The 23,965-nt window shown below is 39.1% G+C and overlaps 1 protein-coding gene across 3 annotated transcripts in view; it reads left to right on the top strand.

Moving 5' to 3' along the window:
* Positions 1-20,212, top strand: part of plcxd3 (phosphatidylinositol-specific phospholipase C, X domain containing 3) — a 56,082-nt gene extending 35,870 nt beyond the window's left edge. For 2 of the 3 annotated variants that reach the window (XM_041788309.1, XM_041788307.1), the window contains exons 5-6: positions 2,364-2,465; positions 4,742-11,164. In XM_041788309.1, coding sequence (XP_041644243.1) covers positions 2,364-2,465; positions 4,742-4,898 — 259 coding nt within the window. In that variant the 3' untranslated portion in view covers positions 4,899-11,164. Of the gene's footprint in view, positions 1-2,363; positions 2,466-4,741; positions 11,165-20,092 lie in introns of those variants that run through there. The other variant, XM_041788308.1, reaches the window with a different exon arrangement.
* The last annotated feature ends 3,753 nt before the right edge of the window (positions 20,213-23,965 follow it).

Genomic DNA, 23,965 nt, shown 5'->3' with positions numbered 1-23,965 from the left:
AGTCAAAACGGCATTAAGTGATTCATGTGCCCGAGTTTCTTCCTTGGATTTGCCTGTGAGATACAGTGCTTAACAAATTTATTAGACCACTACCCAAAGAAAGGTTTATGAAACAGCTGCCCTTAATTAACATTATTGGTAATTACCAAAATCATTTTTTATGTTTCTGCAATGGTTAATACACCAATATGTAGAAGCTTTTTAACCAAAATGATATTTTTAATACTAAAATGTAATTATTATTGTTATCCATGAATTTTCAAATTTACTGATTTACAAAAAACAGAAAAAATAGTAAAGCACGTTAATATTTCTTGATTAATATGTCAAATTCTAGTTATTTACTTGCATTCCTGAACAGAAAAATTAGTTTTAGTGCTTGAATGTTATGCTTGATTAATTTCTGACTTCTCAGAGAAGCCCTGTGAGCTGGCTCAAATTTTGGTATAAAGAGGTGAATTCAGTTTGAAATTCCTCATTCCTGTTCAAAATGGTAAAATGTCGAGAGCTCACTGAAAATGAAAGAGTCCACATTAAAGCACTTCATGATGCTGGATGGTCTCTGAGACAAATATGACAGTTGGTCTAATAAATTTGTTAAGCACTGTAGATCCATTGAAACACCTCAGTATATCTGGTAATTATGTTGTCTTCAATCAGTTAGCTACATTCAGTTAACTCTAGTGTAAAGACAAGCTATTTAATGTTCAACCTAATCAACATTATTTGTTTACAACTATATTCACATATCCTGAATTCGATGCCTTCACAATATTCCCCCCAAAAAAAGGGGAAAAGGAGCCTTTTTACCACTGTGTTACATCAACTTTTCTTCTAATAACTCTGTGGGCATTCCAATGTCATACTCTGCACCATACATTTTTAATGGGAGACTGGTGTGGACTGCAGGCTAGTCTATTAAACACACTCTTTCCTGTGAAGTCATGCTGTTGCACCTCTTACGGATTGTGGCTTGGCATTGTCTTGCTGAAATAAGCAGAAACATCTCTGAGAAAGACAACACCTGGATTGAAGCATGCTGCTCCAAAACCTGTGTGTACCTCTCGGTATTTATGGTGCCTTTATGATGTGCAAGTTACCCATGCCATGAGCACTAATACACCCACACAACATCACAGATGCTGGCTTTCTCACCTTGTGCTGATAACAATCTGGCTGGTCCTTTTCCTCTTCAGCCTGAAGGACTTGACGGCCAGTATTCTAAAAACAATTAGAAATGTGGACTCATAGGATCACAGAACACTTTATGATCACTTTTCCTCAATCAGTCCATCTCAGATGAGCTCAGATACAGTGATATCATCGGTGCTTCTGGATGCTTTTGATAAATATATATGGCTTTTAAGGTAGTCTTAACTTGAATTTTTAGATGCAGCAACATACTGGGTTACCTGAGGGTTTTTAATGCAGTGCCAACTGATTGATTGAAGGTCATGGACATTCAATGTTTGTTTTTCAGCCTTGCCCTTTATGTACAGAGATTCTGTACTCTCTCTCTCCAGATTATTCAGACTATGAGGCTCATAGTCGAATCAGACTCCTCCTAACTATTCCAGGTCACCCTTAATTTTACGGGCTGCAAGAAATCTCTACATTTCGTGTGACTGCTTATTGAAGGACTCTGTTCATAAACTGCCCAGCTCATACAGTCTTTGACAAATACAGGAACACCATTATTGACTGTAAAAGACTGAGTCTTTCAGGGATGCTCCTTTTATACTCAATAATGGTGCAATGACCTGTTACCAATAAACCCTCTTGCCTTTGAATGTTCTAGGTGTTTTTTTGAGAATTTCACAGCTTTCCCAGTCTTTTCTTACCCCTGACCAACTTTTCTGGAACATGATGAAGATATCAAATTCCAATGTGTATAGTTCCAGAAAGAATAATGTTTACCAGTTTTGACATTAGAAGTATCTTAGTGCTGTATTAAATTGAACATAGGTTGAAGTTGATGCTGTATTTTGGTTTGCATTCAAATGTTTACACAATGTCCCAACTTTTTTGGAATTTAGGTTTCACTTACAACAACTATAAAATTTTAAACCATCATCTTCTCTTCGTGAAACCATCTCATAAAACTCTAAAAACGTGGTTATGAAAACTAAAACATGAATATTCATTTGACATTTTTGGTTGTATTTTTTGTCTGGCTTGAACATTTTTGTTTTTCTGTGTGGGTTGTCAAAATTAATAATTTTAATGTCAAGCAGGTTTATCAGTTAATGAAATACCTCTTGGTTGTGGGGCCACTTTGTATCAAATTCTCACAATACATGGAGAAACCAAATGTTATATAAAATACATCAAACATGTCTAAATGCTCGATATTTCCCCTGCAGGAGGAAGGGGACCTTCTTTGTCTCCCAGGTTGTTCTGACACCGAAGGCGAGCACTGTGATGAAGGGTGTGGCCAGCGGACTGAGAGAGACCATCACAGAAAGGTGTGTGCACCTGCTCATGTTTGTGTGAAATGTTTTATATCCATGTTGAGTTGAACACCAGGACCGGCACTTGTGACAAGGAATTTAACCGAACATAAGCACAGGAGCAGCGTGACCAGATCCACTGCAACACCTCAGGCGACAGAAATGACATGATTCACACAAAACACCTGCCAACAGACATTCACTGGCAGGGACATCATAATAAGTCACCATGGCATTTTGTGATTTAATCCAGAGGCGTGTTGATTCCTACACATATCCCCAGGCGTTTGGCATCAGCATCCTGACTTTTTTAATAGCTGCCATAAACCTGAGGCCTGTGTATCACCTTCCTCTCACTTCTGAGAACTACTTCATTTCCCTGCTTTACCCTCAGCTTTGTATGCCAGCCTTTTTTAATGTCACTAGTTTATCAGCAGCAAAACAATCAATTTTCCTGCCATGAATAATTCATCCGGTCACTCTTTTATCAGCAATTCTCACCAGGCCAATAACGTTGAAATTCAGCTGGAAAAAAAAAAGCAAATTTGTTTGTGTCTCCATCCTCTACTGCTATGCAAGTATAGGAGTCAGTAGGCTGAGCAGCAGGTGATGCTACTCATGAAAAATGAAAAAAAAGGCATAGGTTGTGGAAGACTAGGAAAAGGAAGGAGGAAGATTTGTGGAAATTGGGAGTTTTGGCTTTCTTCTTCGAGACCAATGTGCTCTCTGAGGAGTTCTAGTAACAGTCATAGGTGCTTTCTTTACCATGTTCTCAATAGGGTTGAGGTCAGGGGAGGATGGGGGGCCACACCATGAGTTTCTCTCCTTTAATACCCATAGCAGCCAATGACACAGAGGTATTCTTTGCAGCATGAGATGGTGCATTGTCATGCATGAAGATAATTTTTCTATGGAAGGCCGGTTCTTCTTTTTGTACCATGGAAAGAAGAGGTCAGTCAGAAACTCTATATACTTTGTCGAGGTCATTTTCACACCTTCAGGGACCCCAAAGGGGTCTACCAGCTCTCTCCTCATGATTCTGGCCCAAAACATGACTCCGCCAACGTCCTTGCTGATGTCGCAGCCTTGTTGAGACATGGTGGCCATCCACCAACCATCCACTACTCCTCCATCTGGACCATCCAGAGTTGCACGGCACTCATCAGTAAAGAAGACTGTTTGAAAATGAGTCCTCACATATTTCTGGGCCCTCTGCAACCGTTTCTGCTTGTGAGCATTGGTTTGGGGTGGCCGGATAGTAGGTTTATGCACGACTGCAAGCCTTTGGAGGATCCTACACCCTCAGGTTCTTGGGACTCCAGAGGCACCAGCAGCTTCAAATACCTGTTTGCTGCTTTGTAATGGCATTTTTGCAGCTGCTCTTTTAATCCAATGAATTTGTCTGTCAGAAACCTTCCTCATTAAGCCTTTATCTGCACAAACCCATCTGTGCTCTGAATCAGCCACAAATTTCTTCACAGTACAAAGATCACGCTTTGTTTTCATACCTTGTCCAAGGCATTGCACTATTTGACGCTTTTCAGCAGCAGAGAGATCCTTTTTCTTTCCTATATTGCTTGTTTGAAACCTGTGGCCTGCTTAATAGTGTGGAACAACCTTCTTAATTGGTTTCCTTTAATTGGGCTCATCTGGCAAACTAATTATCACAGGTGTCTTAGATTGATTTCAGTGATCTAAAGAGCCCCGAGACACAAGGCCATCCGTGAGTTTCATTAAAAAAAAAAAAAAAATTACTCTTTTGACACTAAAATCCAATTGCATAATAATTTGGAATGCGGTGTATTGACTTGCCTACATTTTCATCTCATCCAAACAAAGTTTTTTTTACAACCTGCAGCATTTTCAGATGTTTTTTTTTTTCTATACACACATTTAAAATTCACATAAAAAATATTGGATGAAAATCCACTTACAGATGGCAAATGTATAACTCAACTGAACAGGAAAGCAGGCGTATGGATGAGGCATTTTACCATATAGAAACCTGGGTGAGACCCCTGCAGAAGCAACACCATGCCATAGTGCTCAGATCACATGAACATGACCAGCATCTGTTCAGAGTGTCATCTTCACAGCTGGTGTCTGGCTTGCAGATATCCCATGCTGTGCGAAAGAGATCTTTTATCACAGCATGTCCCCTTTCTGTGTTAAACCAGCCATCCATAAATCATCCCTTTTTCCAACCCCATCTATACCTTTCGTGACTTTATTTCCCACCTTCTGCTTTTTCATCCTGATGCCTATGTGTGTGCTTTCTTGCATCCTCTCAGGGCGCTGCCGGGGATGATGCAGTGGATCAGGTCACAGAGACCCGGCGAGAGTGGCATCAACATTATCACAGCTGACTTTGTGGAGCTCGGAGAGTTCATCAGCGCTGTCATCACCCTCAACTATCACCTGGATGACGATGAAGATGATGCCACCTGAGGGACGTAAAGAGAGGGCGTCTGGGAGCACAGACACCAGCAGTTTGGTGTGCGCTCTCACTCTTTTCTCTTTGGCATTTATTTCATGAAGGGAGCCGCACTGCTCCTTTCACTTTCTTTAGGGCTATAGAGAATTAAGAGATCAGATTGTGGAAGACAGTTGAGGTGAGAGAAGTTTGGATTTGGAGAAATAACACAGATGTTTTGTTGGGGCAAAGAAGAGGAATGAGGTTTTTTTGTGTCCTATTTTGGGGAAATGTTTTTTTCCCCATCTCCAAGTGTGATGTTTATTACCTTTGCTTCCTGTGCTGTACAATTAATGCTTTTTCCTGTGATCACACACACTTCACAAAGGGGCACACCCTTTAGATCATACCCACTTTCTGCTAAATGTAATGGTACATCAGTCTGGGTGTTCAAGTGGCAGTTGTTTCAAATAAGTCCGTGTTACTTCAATCAGTCAAAATGGAGGCCTGTGTAGGTAGTTAGCATCTGTTTGTCCTGTTTGGAAAGCCAGTCTAAGAGAACTTTTTTGTGTTAGCAATATCCACCAGTGGTCTGAATTGAAGGATTTTCTTTTATTTAGAAAAGCAGATTGAATGCAGTGAGTGTTTTTAATAGTCAAGTATTAACTCCAAATGTACACCTGAAAATAGTCATTATCATGTTTCTCCTGCAGTAATCTTTTATGTTTTTGTCTCTGTTAATACTCACTTTAAGGTCAGAGGCTTTGTTTAATGCCACCGTGAAGAACTTTTTGGTTGTGTTGATTTTGGAGCCCCTGTGTGGACTCTGCGGTACAGTTTACGTCTATGCCAATCTTGTCCTCTACATGTGTAAGTAGTGTTTTCTGAAGAAAAAGCTCCTCCTGCTGTCTTTAACCGTAAAACGTACATTCATCATGAATCTTTGTTGTAGACAATGTAAAAAAAGTCTTTTTCTGCCCCCTACTGTTAAGGTCTGTGTCCACTGAAGGCTTTTTGCTCTGGCAGCACCCACAATCTTCGTCTCACTTCTTCCTCCAATCAATTAAATATCCCCAAGAAAACACTGAAATAGTCAAAGAATCAGGAGTCTCATTTATGCATGTTACTTACGCTCAAGTCCGGGCCTGAAGTCTGCGTGCCCCACTTCTCACGTACAATATGTGATTCATTAAAGCCAACGCCCACTCACAAGAAATACGAGCCCTCAGATTTTTAAAAAAACTGACCAACCAGAGCGCAGCTACCTGGCTGTGTGCTTGGGGATTAAATTTACTGTTTTCTGGCACAAATCTCTCTGTGATGACACTTTTCTGACTCAGTCACTGTGGCTGATAGATTTTGGAAAATTTACATCACAGTGAACAAAAACACAACACGTAACTGGCTGTTAACATTCATGAAGACAGGGACATTAGCCCAAAACAGACTGTAATGAGATGTACTGCTCTGTGATTTTATATTATTGTAGCATTAGGGGGGTGGGGTCATTCCCCATCAAGACTGATGATGTCATGGGCTCATATATTTTCCCTGCTTAACTAAAACCAAGCCAGGAACTTTCTCAGGCTCTAAATCAAAATTCCATTACAAGCACATCTCGGTGTTTTCACGTGTACAGCAGCCTTATTCCAACACATCTCGTGTGTTACAAAGTTTGAATTTAACTTTACGGGGACTTTAATGCATTGTGTGCCTGTGGTAGGGTGGTGTTGAGAAAAAAGTCATCTCTCCTAATCAATTTCTTAACACACAGACACACGTACAATATATTAAAATAATAATAGTAATAATAATAATGATATAAAACAGCTCTCAAAGATGATCTGGATCTTGTTCATGAAAAAAGAGCTTGCTGTTTGTAGCAGCTCTTTCATGAAATTCCCATCACCCAGTGATGTCTGCTTCACATTTCCTCTTTTCCCTTGCACCACTGAACGCATCTTTATCACTGCATGTATTGAATCATATAATTTAGCAAAGTGTGAAGCCTGGACTTCTCTCAAACAATCATAATATATTCTCATAATCAGTCATAGTTCAAACTGGGCTCGCCGGAATAAAAATAGAGTAAATAAATAAACGCCTTCATACATCAATCAGACTTTTCTTTATAAATATCCTATTATTAAAACTCTCTTAAATAAAATCCAACAGCGGAAGAGAGATCTGACATTATGTAAAGAAATAAGAGTGGGCTCCGTGAACAAATAAAAACTGCAGTGAAACCGGTGCGCAATGATGAGTGGTGACACTGTAAGAGGAGTACATGTTGTTTTACTGTCCTTCCATTCACAAGCACCCCAGTTTCTTTGACAGAACATTTATTTTTTTCAGACTTCTTTCCGGTTGTTCACCGCTGAAAACCTCTGATCTGTAGGTGTGCAAAGGGCACTGCAGGAGGCAGATCTGCGTACGCACATTTCCAGGTGGATAGGGATTTATAAAGAGAGAATTGCCTGAAGACGTGAGTGGGCACAGTTTTATGAATCTGAATTATTTTTGGCGCATGTACACTTTTTGTCTGGATTCTACACACTGATTTATAAATGAGACCCCTTGTCCTGGTGGGTTCAGAGACAAGTCTGATCGGTTTCTCTTTTACCATAGCTTATACAAAAAGTTCTGCCTCTTCTTAAATTTGATTGGCCATTGAAAGTTAAACTATTTCTGGACTTTTAAAATACATTTTAACATGGTAGTCCTACTCATTTAAATTTCTCCTATAAGTGGATCACTTGTTGTCACTAGTTGACCAGAGGCTCACAGAGGTAATATGACACCATGGATGAGGAGAGGTGGGTATTTAAAATGAAAACCACATGATTTTAAATAACACAATTGATCTTTTCTAGAAAACATAAACCTTTTACTTTCATAATGTATTCACCCATGGTAGAAGCAAAAAAATCCAAAATAATAAAAATATCAAAATGAACAGCCAATCAATGTCAGAAAGGCAACGTAATCTGTTGTTTACATGCTACTCCCAGTTTTACATAAAATGACCCATGCATGTCCTCCCAGAGCCTCTGTAATTATCTGTTTTTTCAAAAATGTTTGTATTTTTAAAAAAGGACACTGCCAGTGCAAAAACATAATGCTAATGGACATGGCCCCATAATCTCCTCATCTGACACAAACCCAGTGGTAGCATCAACAAACATGAAAAAAATGAATCAATTAAAATAAAACTTTCTCTTTTTGCTCTGGGTTGTTTTATAGCTCATATTAAGGGAGCAGTATAAATATCAATCTGCCTGTTAACAAGGTAAATAACTACTCACAGCAGCTCTAACTTGTGATTCACATACTGTTGAAAATATCGAGTGAAGTACAGCCTGGCTTGCCAAAAAAGAAAAATAAACAACACACTTTATCTTTCCTGCACATTTATAAAAAAAGGATTTTCTCATTGATTTGATTTGGACAGATAAAAATGCAATCAATGCTACAATTCTTTTCTAATAGTCCTGAATCCAGCATGACAAATGTATCAGATTGTGTGGTGGGTGCAGAGTCGTGATAGCCAAGTATAAAAATACAGTACAGCTGGGTGCTCGAGTCTATCCACTGTCTGTGTCTCCTCCGCAGAAAACTTGCTCCCTGAGTGTGCGTCTATAGTTACCACAGCACTGTAGTATACATGAGTCATCATAAGATGTATCACGGTGTTGTCTTTTATAATAAGAGGTGATAAAGTCTTTAAAGACCTCTGTCATTTCAACTCAGCAAAGACATCGTCATTCTGAGTCAGGATGCGTTGATGTAACAGTTTTGCTTTGACACATGGAAATAATACAAGATCAGTCATCGCTCCTTCCTGTCTGTTTTATTTGAAGTTTCATAACTTTTTAGATTCATGATATATGTGCAATATATTTACAGTGTGTTTCCACCAAGTGGTCCAGTTTGGTTTAGCGCCATTTTGCATGGTTTGGTCCAGCAAATCCTGTTTTGACAGCCAAAATCCATACAGCTTTGCTCATAATCACGGGTGTCCAAACTATGGCCCGCAGTCTGTTTTTGATTGGCCCACAGCAAATTCTAGAAATAAAATTAAAAATGGCCCACATTTGATGAAGGAGCTTGTACTTATCTGTATTGTACTTTTTTGTTTCAGCACTAGGCAGTGCTAATATGTTGATTCTGTAAACAAACATTTTGACATCAAGATACATGGATTAATAATGTTCTGATGGATTACTGCAGTAAATAGCAGCACCAATAGCATTCCAGGGGCGGAGCCAGTGGTAGCCAGGGTCAAACGGAGCCCGTAAAATCTGATTGGCTCTCCCAAATCCTGAAAATGACCGTTTATTTGCCTTGTCAGCCATTAGCAGGCCATTTAGGTGTATTCAGTCACTGAGCATTTATTAACTCGCATTGGATTAGTCTTACTTAAATTTCCTCAAGGTGAGGAATATGAAAGTGGCCGCACCATGCTTATGTATTTCTGTATGTGGCCTTCAGTCAAAAAAGTTTAGACACCCCTGCTCATATTGATGGGAATTACACTTCTTTTTAAAGATCTGGATTATTTTACTCGGCTCAGTAAGAGTCTGTCTTTCAGCTCCCAATCAGCTCCTCTATGTTACCTCTCAGGCTTTTTTATGTTTATCAAACAGCAACAAAAACGGGAAGAAAAGGAAGCCTGCTCTCAAATGGGAGAAGACTCCTGTCATTCACATAAAAAATGTCTCATAAAACCAGTTCATTTGAAACCAACGCATCTGTACAGTTTGTAGATAAGTATTTTAGGTTTCCCTAAATTTTTTAACTTATAGTATTGACAGTTATAGTTTGTTCCATCTTGTGTTATTTAAAACTAGCGATGATAGCTGTTGTGGTATGTCAAGTATAGCTTCTTTGCACATGACGTCACACAGCAGCGGAGAACTCCAGCTAGGGGGCAAGTGGTGATTTCTGCATAGGGAAATGCTGCCAAAAAGGCAAACAGCTTAGAGCTGTTTATGACTATGCCAAGCATTCAAAATGCAAAAATGAAAACATTCTTAATTTTTAAGCTACTTTTGTGTTCCAAAAGTAGAAAAATATTCAGGCAAAAAGAAAAGTTTTAAAAAACTCACAGTGAGAAGGCAGCGAACAGGGCTTCATGGTTGTTTGGCTTCCACATGGCTCTTCATTTAGTAACATTTTGGATTTTTTTACTAGCACTCAAATGGGAGCTGGTTATCATGGCTCACATTGAAGAGCTGTTTTGTGGAGCAGGCTTGTTCATGAATGACACATCATCACTCTGTGGCTTACTCAAGGTTTATTCAACTCTTCTAGACTCTTGTCTTACTTCATCTGACTAGACAACGCCTGATACCGGGAGGTCTGCAGGACTGTGTAATTTATTATATTGATTGCCTCCATCCCAGGTAAACTGGTTAAATTGTAGAAAGAAATCAGTTTTGTAAAGTTCAGGGATCATAATAAATTTATGTAGGTTTTTTTCATGATAATTGCAGTGCACAGGTCCATTTAGAGCAGTGGTGTTAAAACCAATCACAGCAGGGACCGGATTCTGAATTTAGGTCCAACCTGTGGGCCTAACAGGGTCAACATCTAATCCTAAACTGTCAATATCATTTTCACCACTAATGAAATATGGAAAAACAGAACTGATGAAAGATGATTTTGAGTTTGATAAAAGTCCAAATTATACAGTAAAAGGCTCAAAATCTAAGATGAAATGACAAAATTATTGGTTTAATAGGTTAAAGCATGAAATTAAAAGTCATAATAAGGTTTTCAAAAGGAAAAAATATTAAATAGAAATTTGAAATCAAGTTTTATAGGACAAAATATGAGATAAAATTGGAAATCATGTTTTTAAAAGGTCAAAATATGTTATAAAAAGTTGAAATCATGAGTTTAAAAGGAAAAAATATGGATAAAATTCAAATCAGGAGTTTTAAATTTCTAACTGAGAGTTTTTAAAGGTCAAGATATAGGATGAGAAGTCTATGTACGGAGTTGAAAAGACCAAAATGTGAGATAAAATTCAAAATCATGAGTTGAAAAGGTCAAAATATGACTTGAAATTTAAAAATGTCATTCTCAGAGGTCAAAACAAAAGATAAGAAGTCACAATTATGAATTGAAAGGTCTGAATGTGAAACTAAAAGCCAAATTCATAAGTTGAAGTTATGATTTTGAGATGCAAAATTGAAAATTTGACATGAAAACACTAATTTTATTTTCCACACTCCTGGCTTTTTAAATCATCATTTTTCTCTTTACTTTTTCAAATTTTGATGATTTAACAAGGATATTTCAAACCAACAAGGTAAATTGACATTTTTATACCGGAGGAAATCTCCAGACCTCATACTGGTGGGCCAGTTACAATGAAAATCTGATCTGATCTGGTGGGCCGGTTATAACTGTACCACGGGCCAGATTCGGCCCCCTGGCCAAATCTGGTTTGACACCCCTGATTTAGAGCTTTAAAGTGCTAACTTTCCTCTGTTCACATTAATTCCTTAGAGCTGTCCACCACTTCTTGAACTCCAGTGTATCATCAGAGTCTCGTGACTGCAAAGAACCTCCAGAACATCAGACAAAAAGAGAAAAATCACACGCAACGCAACATAAAAAAGCAACACAAAGCAACACATCTTTTAGCAGTTAGCAAACAATAAAAAGCATCAACTCCACCTGGATTGGGGCATGGATATTGCATTGAGGCTGTGTGTGTTTGACTTCTTTCCACCTTTTTCAGATGTATTTGTCTTGTAACTGCATGCACCAAATCATGACGGTTCAGGACAAATACCTTTTTAACCTTACTGAACCAAACTGAACAGGACCACTTGGTGGAACTGCAACTTTTGTGCACTTTTCTTTAGTGTTACGCTTTTGATATGTTTTTATAAACCCTGCAATGTGTTGTTTTGGGATGGAAACAGAGTATGTCAAATGCAAGGTTTAGAAAGTTATGCATGGAAAAAAATTGTTAGAAAGTGACAGGACCAATCAGCGATGAAGGGCAGTACTTTCAGGCGCGGCGGAGTCATGACGTGAGCAAGCAGTATCAAGAGGCCGGTGCAATTATGGTGGAAGACATTAGCGTGGATGCTGCTGAAGCGCCACTTTTATCAGAACTTGACGACATTTCTTCGTTAAAAGAAGAACAAAGAACAGCACTGAGTTGTTTTTTTTTTTTAAAACAACAAAAGTCGTGCACTGACATGTCTACGGTCGCTATGGTTTGTGTCATTCCTCAGGAGCTGTGCACGCGCACCTCAGTCGCAGCCATGTCACGTGTTTTGTTGCTCTGATTGGCCCGTAAAGATGTGACAGACAGAATGTTCATCCAATCACACTCCGAGTTTTTTTCAAAGCCTCTGCCCTTTCTCAGACGCTTAGTATTGAGGGTTTTCCAGATAGATGCGTGAAACAAATCCATCTGGCGTGTCAGGTTATGTGGCATCTTCTGCAGAGAATGTATTCTGTAGGGACATTATCGTCTTGTCAGTTTTGTAAAAACCAAGTTAGGAAACGTTTTTCTCCGTGAATGTATGTCGCGTAAGTAAATGTGCCATTTCTAAAGTTTTTGTGATCTACTGATCAGGTGATTGGGAATCAGCTGGAAAGTCATTTTTGTAATGTATGCTTTAATGTAATAATTTAAATCTGTACCTGTTCACTTCAGTGTGGTTTCATGTAAAATGTTTTATATTGTTGAAAGTTTGTACATACTGTAACTGCAAATAGAATATTGCCGATTAATTGTAAATGATTGAATTTCTTGAAAAGAGTCGTCATAACTTTTTTCTCAACTTAATCAAGCTGTCAGACTGCTTCTCGGTTTTATGTTTTGTGCATGAACCAAAAAAAAAATCTATTTATATCTTCATGAAACCCAACAAGGTATATTTGATTTGTTCATCTGTTCAGTTTGTTCACATATAATCTACACATTGATCTAAAGAGTATGGCCTCACCTGAGCTTCAAATGTTTTCCCATAAAGACATCAAACTAGTTTTTTTTCGATGTTGCACTGCTACTACCCCACACTGAACCCACACAAATGAGCAGACTAGAAAAAAACTTGAACATAGTGTTGTACATACTTTTGTGTCTTCCCTGGTCCAAATTGTTGTCATTGCTTTTATGTTCTGCTGTGAAACGAGACTCTTGCTGTTGTAAAACTCAAAAACTTTATGTTCAAATAGAGGTGAGTCTGTTCTTAGTGGAAAAATGCCAATCAAATAAAGCTTCTGTGGCTCAGAAATGATGCAATGGAGTATTATTTCATTATCACGTCCTCTCATCATGATTGGTTGTTAATTATCCATCCATTATTGTTTGCCAATGATCTACACCCTGAGACAAACAAGCAATAACAACGAATCTGGAGTACCCAGAGAGAACTTACACATGTATCAGAGAACATTAAAACTCCTTAATGTCTTTTTGGTACCAGGAACCTTCTAGCTGTAAAGTAACAGAGCTAACAATTGTTGCATCACAAAATACAGGTGCATCTAAAAAAAATCATAATACCATGAAAAGATTACTGTAATTGTTAACTTGCATATAGATTCACTTCACACAAAGACATGATGCAAGGATTTATTTGGGTGACCAGTTATTTGCCATGGTACAGGAAGTAATTCTTTGAAGGACTTACAGCCTTAACAACTTGGCACAACTGGCAGAAGGAGATGACTGATACGGGTTTAATCAGTGTGCATGTCTTTATTGCTCAGTGGTGCCCCGTACCCCTATATCCTCAAAAAGTCAGCCCCCACAGCACATTCAGGCAAGGATATTGAAATATGGCAGGCATAGCTAGCATGCCAGGACCTATAAAATAGCATCTTGGATGCACATCGCCGAATCAACAGGAAGTCTGCCAACAAATAGGGTGATAACTGCCTAAAACTTGAGCTGTGTGATAAGAGGCCACACCTCAACATATCTGTATGCTAACATCAAGTATCTGTCATAACAACACCTTTAAGAACATTCAGCCCTACGTGACAAAAATCTGTTGGTATTTCTGAAATTAACACTTTGTGCTCTCTCTTCATGTTTCCTGTCAAAAGACTACACTTCATTGCCGTTTAACTTCTGTGTGACTGATAGACATCACCAACAATTCTGCAGTTTTGCCATGACCCTGACATGCACTGAACCTAGACATGTGCAAAGGTGCAAGGGCCCATTCAGTGCTGCTTGTAGCCCTAGTGGCTTTTATGGAGGACCAAACCTGCCAAAATTAAAAATGAATAAATAAAAAATAAAATTCAAAAATTATATACAAAAAAAATAAAAGGAAATAAATACAAAAGTAAATAATATATACATAAATAAATAAATAAAAGTAAAAATAAATACTAAAATAAATAATAATACTCAAAAATTCTTCGGATTCGCAAAACTAGCATTAATTTAGTTTCAGATCCATCGTGGATAGAGACGAGGCTGATGTGCTTTTGGGCTCTGCTTTGTGTTCTTAAAATCAGGTCCAGATAAACGTCAGGAAACTTGATTTGTGGCCACATACCAATATCCACAGACTAGGAAACAGTTTGGACCTCTGTCAAGTCCTAATATTTCCGATTCAAGCAGATAAAACTCCATTTTGCCCCCATTTTCGCTACTCCTCACAGAGCAGACTTCTGTGTTTCCATGCCAAGTAGATCTCTGCACTCACATGTTGATCAACCAATAAACTAACAGTTTAACCCAAGACACACTTAGGACTGCCCCCTCATTTGAATAACATTTCCTGCTGTATGTCATGCTGACGGTGTCTGCAGCATGAAATAAATAAATGTGAGAGCAGAGCACTTTTACTTATTTATTGATATTTAATTCTATTTATATATTTATTTTTGTATTTTTTTCCACTTTTATTTATTGATATTTAATTCTCTTTATATATTTATTTTTTTTTATTTATTTTTACTTTTATTTATTTTTTATTTAGGTATATTTTTTATTTATTTCCATTTATACATTTTTTTGTATTTAATTTTTGAATTTAATTTCTTTAATTTTTTTACTTTCTTATTTATTTATTTATTTATTTTTAATTTTGGCAGGTTTGATTTTCCATAGGTTTTGGCCTCTTTTGACCTAAAATTCCCTAAATTTCATGGAGCAACTTTACTGGTCTGTAGGGTATGGCTTCCTTTCTTTGTACGCCCTCTCCTTAAAGTGGCAACACAGAATGAAATCTCACATGGTTAATATAATTACCTTTAAACAAGTACCCTATATGGACAAAAGTAAATGGTAATACCTGTTAATTATCAAATTCAGGTGTTCAATGCAGCCATATGGTCTCCATCTTCAAACATTTGTGTTATAAAATGTGTAATTCTGAAGAGCTCAGTGACTTCAAGCATGGTACTATGATGGGTGCCACCTTTGCAATAAGACCGTTCATGAAATATCATCCCTGCTGGATATTCCACAGTCAATTGTAAGTGATATTATTAGAAAGTGGAAGCATTTAGGAACATCAGCAACTCACTCACAAAGTGGAGGGCCACCTAAATCACAGAGCAAGGCACAGGGTGCGTAAAAGTCGCTGATGCTCCACTGGTTCCACAGCTGAAGAGTTCTGAACTTCTACTGGCAAACTGTGCTGTGGGAGCTTCATGGAAATGGGTTTTCCATGGCTGCATGCAAGCCTCAAAATTATATCCAGTGCCTAGTGTTGGATGGAGTGGTGTAAAGCACACTGACACCGGACTGTGGAGAAGGTGACACATGTTATGTGGAGTGATGAATCATGCTTCTCTGTTTGGCCGTCAGGTGAACAAATCTGGGAAAACGTTACCAGCCTGACTGCACTGTGCCAACTGTGAAGTTTGGTGGAGGAAGGATAATGGTATGGGGCTGTTTTTCAGAGTTTGGGCTAGGCACCTAATCTCCAGTGAAGGGCAATGTTAATGCTTCAGCATACCAAGACATTCTGGACGATACTGTGCTTCCAACTTTGTGGCAACAGTGGAAGATTCTTCTCTATTCCAACATGACTGTTCCCTAGTGCTCAAAGCAAGGACTATAAAAACATGGTTTAATGAGTTTGTTGTGGAAGAACTTGACTGGCCAACACAGAGCCCCGACCTCAACACCATCTAGCACCTTTGGGAATCACCTGGAACGGAAATCAACATCAGTGTGTGACTTCATAAATGCTCTACAGAATGAATGTGTACAAATTCCCACAAAAACAGTGGGAAATCTTGTGGAAAGCCTTCCAAGGAGATTGGAGGCTCTTTTAGCTGCAAAAATGGGACCAAGTGCACATGTATTTGAATACACTGTCATTGCAGTCCCTTTTGTGAGCCCAGTTCTGTCTGAATATCACAAACTTTTGTAGCATTTTAGCTATCTTAAGTTTGTTTTGTCTCAATAACTTTTGAGACAAGAATCCTAAAATCATCCAGTTTCCAGGGTGATGAGGATGGAAGTGGGCGGGCAGCGGCACACAGGGTGACTTTGTAAGTCCTTGTTTTGAAACTCAGCATCTGCTCTCCTGCAGCCAGGTGTTATTCACAAAGAGGACACAGAGAAAACTGAGATCCTTAGAGCATGTGTTTGAGTACATGTAACTGAAGAAAAACGTTCCGACCTTTTGTCAAGTAATTCATGTCATTCGTGCCATGTTTACATGAAGTTTTTGGTAGTCAGAAGCAACTTCAATTGCTCCTGGTAATTGCTCCTATAAAAGAGTGCAATTATAATGAACACATTTACTGTTACAGAAAACATCATGTTATAAACATGCACGCATATTTCCCTTGAGGCTGGTTAAAAAACACAGCTGTGTTGTGTTTGCAACTACAGGCTAGCTGACCGGATAGATAAGGAGAGCTTTGACTGCTTTATTTGAACATCAGAGTATTCCAGCAGAGGGAAAGCAAAAGAAAAAGCAGTAATTTATGTCCCTGGATTCACTTGAAACAGTCATTTACTGGAGAAGTGAGAAAATGCAAATGCACAGTGTTATTATTGTGTTGTTATGCATGTGTGAGCGTATGTGTTAGTCCGTCTTTCTCTGTCACGATCATGCGGGCGGACACACAGTTTAAGGAGGAGGAGGAAGAGGTGTAGGAGGAAGAGATGGATGATGGAATTCAGACAGCTTAAAGAGGGGCAGCAACAAAATTCTCCGTTTCAGAAAAAATTGGAGCTTAAGGAGGGGGAGGGCAAGTATAATTTCACCAAAAACTCACGATGGTGCATGACACAGGGTGGCAATTTTTCTGCCAATGAAAGCAAAGATACAACAAGCTACAATTTAATATCCAGGGAGACATCAAAAGCAACAAAAAAGTCTGCACAAAAAAGAAGGAAAATGAGGCCATGATTCACCGTTGGTTACTAAGAGGCAGGAAAGATGGAGAGACAGGGAAGAAGTGAGGATAAGCTGAAGGGTAAGGGTGAGTGCAAGCGGGCTTATTCTGTTATCTAAAGCAGTGGTTCTCAACCTTGGGGTCGGGACCTCCTTTGGGGTCTCTGGACACTGAGAGGAGGTCTCCAGATGTCCTAAAAAAATACTAAAAATATTTTTAAAATTACACTGTTGCCACTTTTGAACAATTATGCAAAATTTTAACCCCTTTTCAATGTTTTCCCACCAATTTTAACACATTTTTGCTATTAAAACACCTATTTTTGTCCAAGTTAAACCCTTTACATTATTTTTTTCCGTCTGTTTTTGCCTCTCCTAAACTAATTCCTGCCACTTAAGCCTAATGTTGCCTCTGTTGTCCCAATATTGCCACTATTACCAGTTTTTACACACATTTTTTCCCAATTTACCCACATTTCACTATCTGTTATGCCATTTTTAACCATGTTAAACCAATTTCTGTCAATATCTGCCTATTTTTTTCCTTCTCAGTTAATACCTTTTTGCCCGTTTATATCAATTTTTCATCTCATTTCACCAAATTTCCACCCATTTTTGCCAATTTAAAGCCATTTCAACCACTTATTAATTCCCTCTCACAACTATTTTTGACCATTTTTGCCCCATTGATCCCCCCCCCCCCCCCCCTTTTTTTTTTGGTTTAACAAAAAAAATTTCATTTTTAAGAAAGCTATTTACTAGATAGATAGATAGATAGATAGATAGATAGATAGATAGATAGATAGATAGATAGATCGATAGTCGTTTATTGTCACTGCACTGTAAACACACAACAAAATAACATTTGGCAGTCTCCTCTGTAGCAGCAAACACAGTCATCCAAGCGGTGGTTAGAAATCTGCAACCTCACGTCGTCCATCCCGCTGGTGAGGAAGCAGGCACCCACGAGAAAGATGCTTAGTAAGACGAGCTTGTGTGGGGCCACTCTTAGCCTATCCTGCAGCTCAGCCTGTTTGCCCCACCTCAACCTTTTCACACGATGCTTTCTCTGCCTTCTCCCAACCGGCTGTAGGTGTCGTGCTGCTCCTTGTCCTCCTTTCAGTCTCCCAGCGCCCCGCTCTCCAGATAATCTTCATTGGGAAAGATGTAAACTCTGTGGGCATGCTGTCGGTTCTGGTGTAAGTGTAGGGCTTTGTTTTGGTGCTAGTGATGGAGCGCCACCCCATGCTACCACAGTAGGTAGCATTCAGTAGTCTCCTGCTGATCAGGCAGTGTTCCGTTGCAGTTACTGGCAGATGTTGTTAGCTTTTAAGCTAGACAGGAGTTGTAGTAGAGACTGAGGCCTTCTTTTTCACCTTTTTTTGTTTTTGTGTTTTTTTATGGAAATTTCCCGTTTTTTCTCTCAGAGGTGTCCTGGACCATCCATCTCTGTTGTTTTCATAGGTTTTAACATATGTTGTCAACTTAATTGTGAAAAACACTACAAGTTCAAGACATAACACAAGAGTGCATATTTCTCGCTGCCAACTGCTCTGGTTGCTCGGCAACAACAACGCTTCTACAGAAATGGTTAAAAAATATACTTTTTTCTTTGATAAAAGTGGTTATTTTTTCAGGTTAAATATAGAATATGGATATCACAGCTTAACGTTACAATGGACCATGGTTTTGCTGACCTTCATGGGCCCCCACTTTGGCTGGGCGCCAGAGAGCTCTCCCCTTTATTCCCCCTCATGGGTGGCCTTGTGCACATGCCTATTCTTAATTGTTCATGGCTGTGTTCAACCACCTTCAGGTACAGTGGGGGTCCCCTGTCTCTGGCACCTTTATTTTGAGGTCGCAGGCTGAAAAGATTGAGAACCCCTGATCTAGGGGATCTCTGCTGATGGTTTGGTAGCTTAGTCTAACTTGTAGGTTAACTCATTCTGACAGGTGATGTAGCTCAAACTGTCTTTGAGTGTCATTCGGCTACAGCGAAAAAAAGAAAAGTTTTGGACCTCAGTTGGTGACCAGCAATTAAACAAAGTTATTTCAGTTTACAATTTGCAACTCATGTTAGCTTCATGCAACTTGGGTAGAGCTAAAAGCATCCTTTAAACCAGGTGTAAACTGCATTTTCCTCTGTCTTTCAGTGCAGCTCAGGTATGTACAAGAGGATCTGGCTGCAGCCCTCGAGCAAACCTCTACGCTGGGGCGTTCAGCTGGAGACCTCTACGGTGGGGCGAAACCTCTTCGCTGGGGCGTGACGTACATTGCCCAAGCCTACACTGGGGCATGCGGTGTGTTAGCTGTTGTTAGCATGACCAAGCTGTTGTTAGCATGACTACACCGCTGTGCTTATGACACATTATTAAAGCGTGTGTGTGTGTTTCGCGGTGTTGGTAAAGGAGCATCTGTTTTTTCCGTAAAAGCCATAACAAGCTCAGTAGCTTCTGCAGCATGAACACAACTGTGTAGTCTGCCATAAATGGTAGTCATTTACAGATTTATGCACTCTGGGACCTGTTTTCAAAAAGTATCGTTTACAGTCACCCTAAACGCCCTTTCTGTGTGGATGAAATGCCAATACGACAAAGAACTTTTGCGTATACTCCTGAATTCATCTCCGTGTGGATGGGGCCTCAAACTGCTCCGGGCTGCGTGGCACTGTGCAGCGCTCCTAACATACCAAGATCACATCTCTGGCAGAGTATGTGGATTTTGAGGGTAACAGATTAATTCACCTACAACCAGAATCTCCATCATCAAATCTCAAAGTCTTGCATGGTTAAACTTGACACTAGAGTAAATAAGCCTAATGAGACAATTTTAGTCAAATGCACCTACTTGTCCATTCAACTTTTGCTTTTTTTTTACAGGACACCTAACTTGGCAAGGCAGATGGATACACTTGTTTCCTTGTTTCTCACTGGCAAATCCATCTCGCAAAACTCCCGTCTGAACCGTTTGGGCCCAGTTAGAAAGTGACAGGACCAATCAGCATCGAGGGGCAGTACTTTCAGGTGTGGCGGAGTCGTGATGTAAGCGAGCAGCAACAAGAGACCGGTGCAATTATGGCAGAAGACATGAGCGTGGATGCTCATAAAGTGCCAGTTTTATCAGAACTTGATATTTCTTCATTAAAAGCAGAACAGAGAACAGCATTGAGTTGTTTTCTTTTCAAAAACAACAAAAGTCGTGTACTGACATGTCTACAGTTGCCATGATTGGTGTTATGCAGCTCTTATGGAGTTTACTTCTTTGATAGGGGCGCAGCTTGCTGGCAGCTACATCATGTGTTTTTTTGCTTTTGGCCTGTAAAGATGTGACAGACAGAACGTTTATCCAATCACCCTTCGAGTTTTATTTCAAAGGCTCTGCCCTTTCCCAAATTCTATGTATGAGTGGTTTTCCAGATGGATGTGCGAATTAATCCATCGTGCCAGGTTACAGGACACCAATAACAGATTGGGATCGGAAATTACCACTGACCGCCCCAATTTTCAAAACGAATTCAACTGCTAACATAAAAGCTTGAGCAAAAGTCGGACAGACTGGCTACTGTGGAGAAATGTGAAACTGTAGAGCACACAAATGACATGCTGTAAGATGTTATCACATTGAGCCCTAGAAACCACCACACATGATTCACTAGTTTTTCCCTTCCCCTAATGTACTCTTTTAGAAAAGAAAAATATACAGTAATACAACAGTTTGCAAGAACCTTTCTTCACCCTCACTAACTTGTTCAGTCCCATGACAATATCCACAAAGTGCATACTCAGCTGTTATCACTCTTCACCCACACAACAGTAATTCTCATCTTACTACTGTAACTGGAGAGCTGTCTGTCTGTCTGGATGTCTCGATTTGCTAACCTCCCTGTTGTTCCAGTTCTCATTCATACCTCTCAGAGGACTTCTTGGGCATACTGATTCGAGACTGGAAACATAACTTCATAAATATGACTAGATTTTGTATAAAACTCAAAAATTACATAGACTTGCAAAGTATCACAATTGCAATTTAGATATGTACAAGCTTTTGTTGGTATTATTTCTAGTTGTAGATATTTAATGTTTACTATTTTAAATCAGAGCATCTCATGTCATCTTCCAAGCTGATTGGGGATGATAAAGTCACTCATAACACCACAAATCACAGGATAATCTGATAATCTCAAGAAGCTCCTGATAATTGGGCCTTTACTGACTTTGGTTGGCAGGTGTGATTTTAGCCCAAAATTTGCACGTTTATCTTGTAGTGCACCTCCAACCAAGGTAGCTAAAAGTGTTTAAAAGGTAGGGCTGCTGATTCTGATTTGGAGGATACCTCGATTTAGATATGTAGGGTAGCTCACACTGTCAAGGCAGGGAAGCTCATTATGCCATCTACAGTTGCTTATTCTGCTGGTGGTAGCAGCTCAGTCTTACATGCAGATAAGAGTCAGGATAGATACAGATGTCATTTTTAAAGGTGTGAATGTTCATCTATGAAATGTAGTGTTTTTGCAAAATAATCCTTATATAAAATATGGTTGACTCGTCACTCTGGAGATGAATAGAAACATAGACTGTACATCCATTGACTCCACATTTCTTTGTCAGAGTCTGACAGACTGGTGTCTCTGGCAGAATGATCTTGGGCAGATGGTGATCAAAGATGACCTCTGAACATCATGAGACCCATAGAAGCAGCACTAATGGAGGCCACGGTCTGGTGGCTTATTGTTGAGCCAACTGTTATTCCAGCCTGCAGGGCTGGGACTGTGCTGTACAGTAGCTGAGTCATTTAGCATCAGGTGGTCATTTAAAGTCATGATAATAGGAAAAAAGTATAAGACTCGTCTTATGGTACTGAAGTAACACTTTGCTCTAGTTAGTTATGGGTTTTTTGTATTTGTGATAACCAAAAGGACTACTTGTGCTTGAAATAGTTCTTAGTAACTAAAATGACATAGCTACTGAGGCATGTTTTCACAGGTGAAAGCTTAAAATGAAAAGAAAAAGTATGAGAACCCTTCGGGATTTCTGCATAAATTGGTCATAAAATGTGTTCTGATCTTCATCTAAGTTACAACAATAGACAAACACAGTCTGTTTAAACTAATACTGATAGATTTTCATATTTTGTGACCAATTTATGCAGAAATCCCAAGCAATCCCAAGGGGTTCACATACTTTTTCTTGCAACTGTATATCCACTATGTATAATAGTGCCTTTTAAAAAGCTTTTTTTTCCCCCAACAGCTTTACAAAGATGACAGTGGAGAACAAAAGACCCTGCAAATTCGTCATTGCTATTTCAACTGCAGAAGCCATAAAATTCCTCTTTGATAAAATGCTTCCCATCGGGGCTTAATTTTTCAGAGAAGAAGGGCTGACTTCATAGGCATAAATTCCTTAGTTTAAGATTGTGTTTCCTAAATTCCTCTATGTTATGCCCCTGATATTGGTTTTAAACTAGGAGACTGCTCTTACATCTGACTTTATTTTTGAAAATGTCTGATTTTAGTCTAAAGTAACATTAAACATTGAATCTATTTATATTTGCAGAGAAACCTTCACTGTTTCTTTCAAGTTCTTTCATACTTCATTAATCTGAAATCCCCCATTTAAAAGCAGGACTTTAATGTTTTGTGCTTATTTCTTCAAGTGATAGGCACTGGGGAAAAAAAATTAAGATACAAAAGAGGCACAAATGTCATTTTACATTTTAAACACTCAAATTCAGAGACCTTTACACAGGAGTACTTTATGGCCTAAAGAAAACACACTGCATTCTGAAATGGGACACATGCAGTTGAAGAAAAGATCATAAAAATTCCAGGGCAATCTGGACCCCTTTTCAGCCCCACCCATCTTGGTTACTGTCACTAGTTTAGACAAAATGTCCTGTTGCTGGGCTCCTTTCCATTTGAAACAACTAAAAGTACCCCGTGATTTAATTTAGTTGTATTTTCATTTTATTGATACAATTCTTGAAATTCACAAAATGTCAGGAGTTCATATTGATGAACTCTATAACCTCAAGTTCCATATTAATGACTTAACTAGTCTCCCTGTGCAGCATAAGGGCCAACAGTGACAAAACTTGCAGCTTCAGTTGATATTTGGGCTTTCTCAAATTGTCAGGTGATGTAAACATGCATTAATCAGAGATGGAGAATAAAATCCCAGGGCTGCAGTGCCATATCATGTTCAATGGTATCTTCCACTGTACAATGCATTTTTTTTTGCCCCCCAGCTCTCCATGGTAGTCACATGATTGGAAATGTCAGCAGACCATTAAGTGAGCCTACAACAGGTCGGTTAAAGCGCCACAGCATGGTCATGTGGGCCTAAAAATGCACTATCATGCAATCTGGCACCAAGCCTTCATCGGATTCAGAGATGTGTTCCTGATCTGGCAGTTTGTGATGGATCTGCACAGTATGGCCATCTGTTGGATATGAAAGCAGACATACATCCACAACTAGACATCAGAGATATTGAACATAAATCCAAATATGAGACACTTAAAAAGATCATAGAGAAATGTCTTCCCACAGTAAAACAGTTTGTCATTCATTCTGTCTCTTCATCTCTCTCCCTATGTGAGAAATCAAGAGCAGCATTGAAGAATTTTGAAGTGAAAATAGTCTTCTGTGATGCTATACGAGGTCCTTTGTGACCAACTATTTGCAGTTTTCCTTTAATGAATCATAAAAGCTCCCCTCTGTGTAGACATTCATCAGCCTTGGATCACATTTT

The sequence above is a fragment of the Cheilinus undulatus genome, linkage group 5 (assembly GCF_018320785.1).
Source record: "Cheilinus undulatus linkage group 5, ASM1832078v1, whole genome shotgun sequence".
Lineage (NCBI taxonomy): Eukaryota > Metazoa > Chordata > Actinopteri > Labriformes > Labridae > Cheilinus > Cheilinus undulatus.
This window is presented reverse-complemented; position numbering and strand designations above follow the sequence as displayed.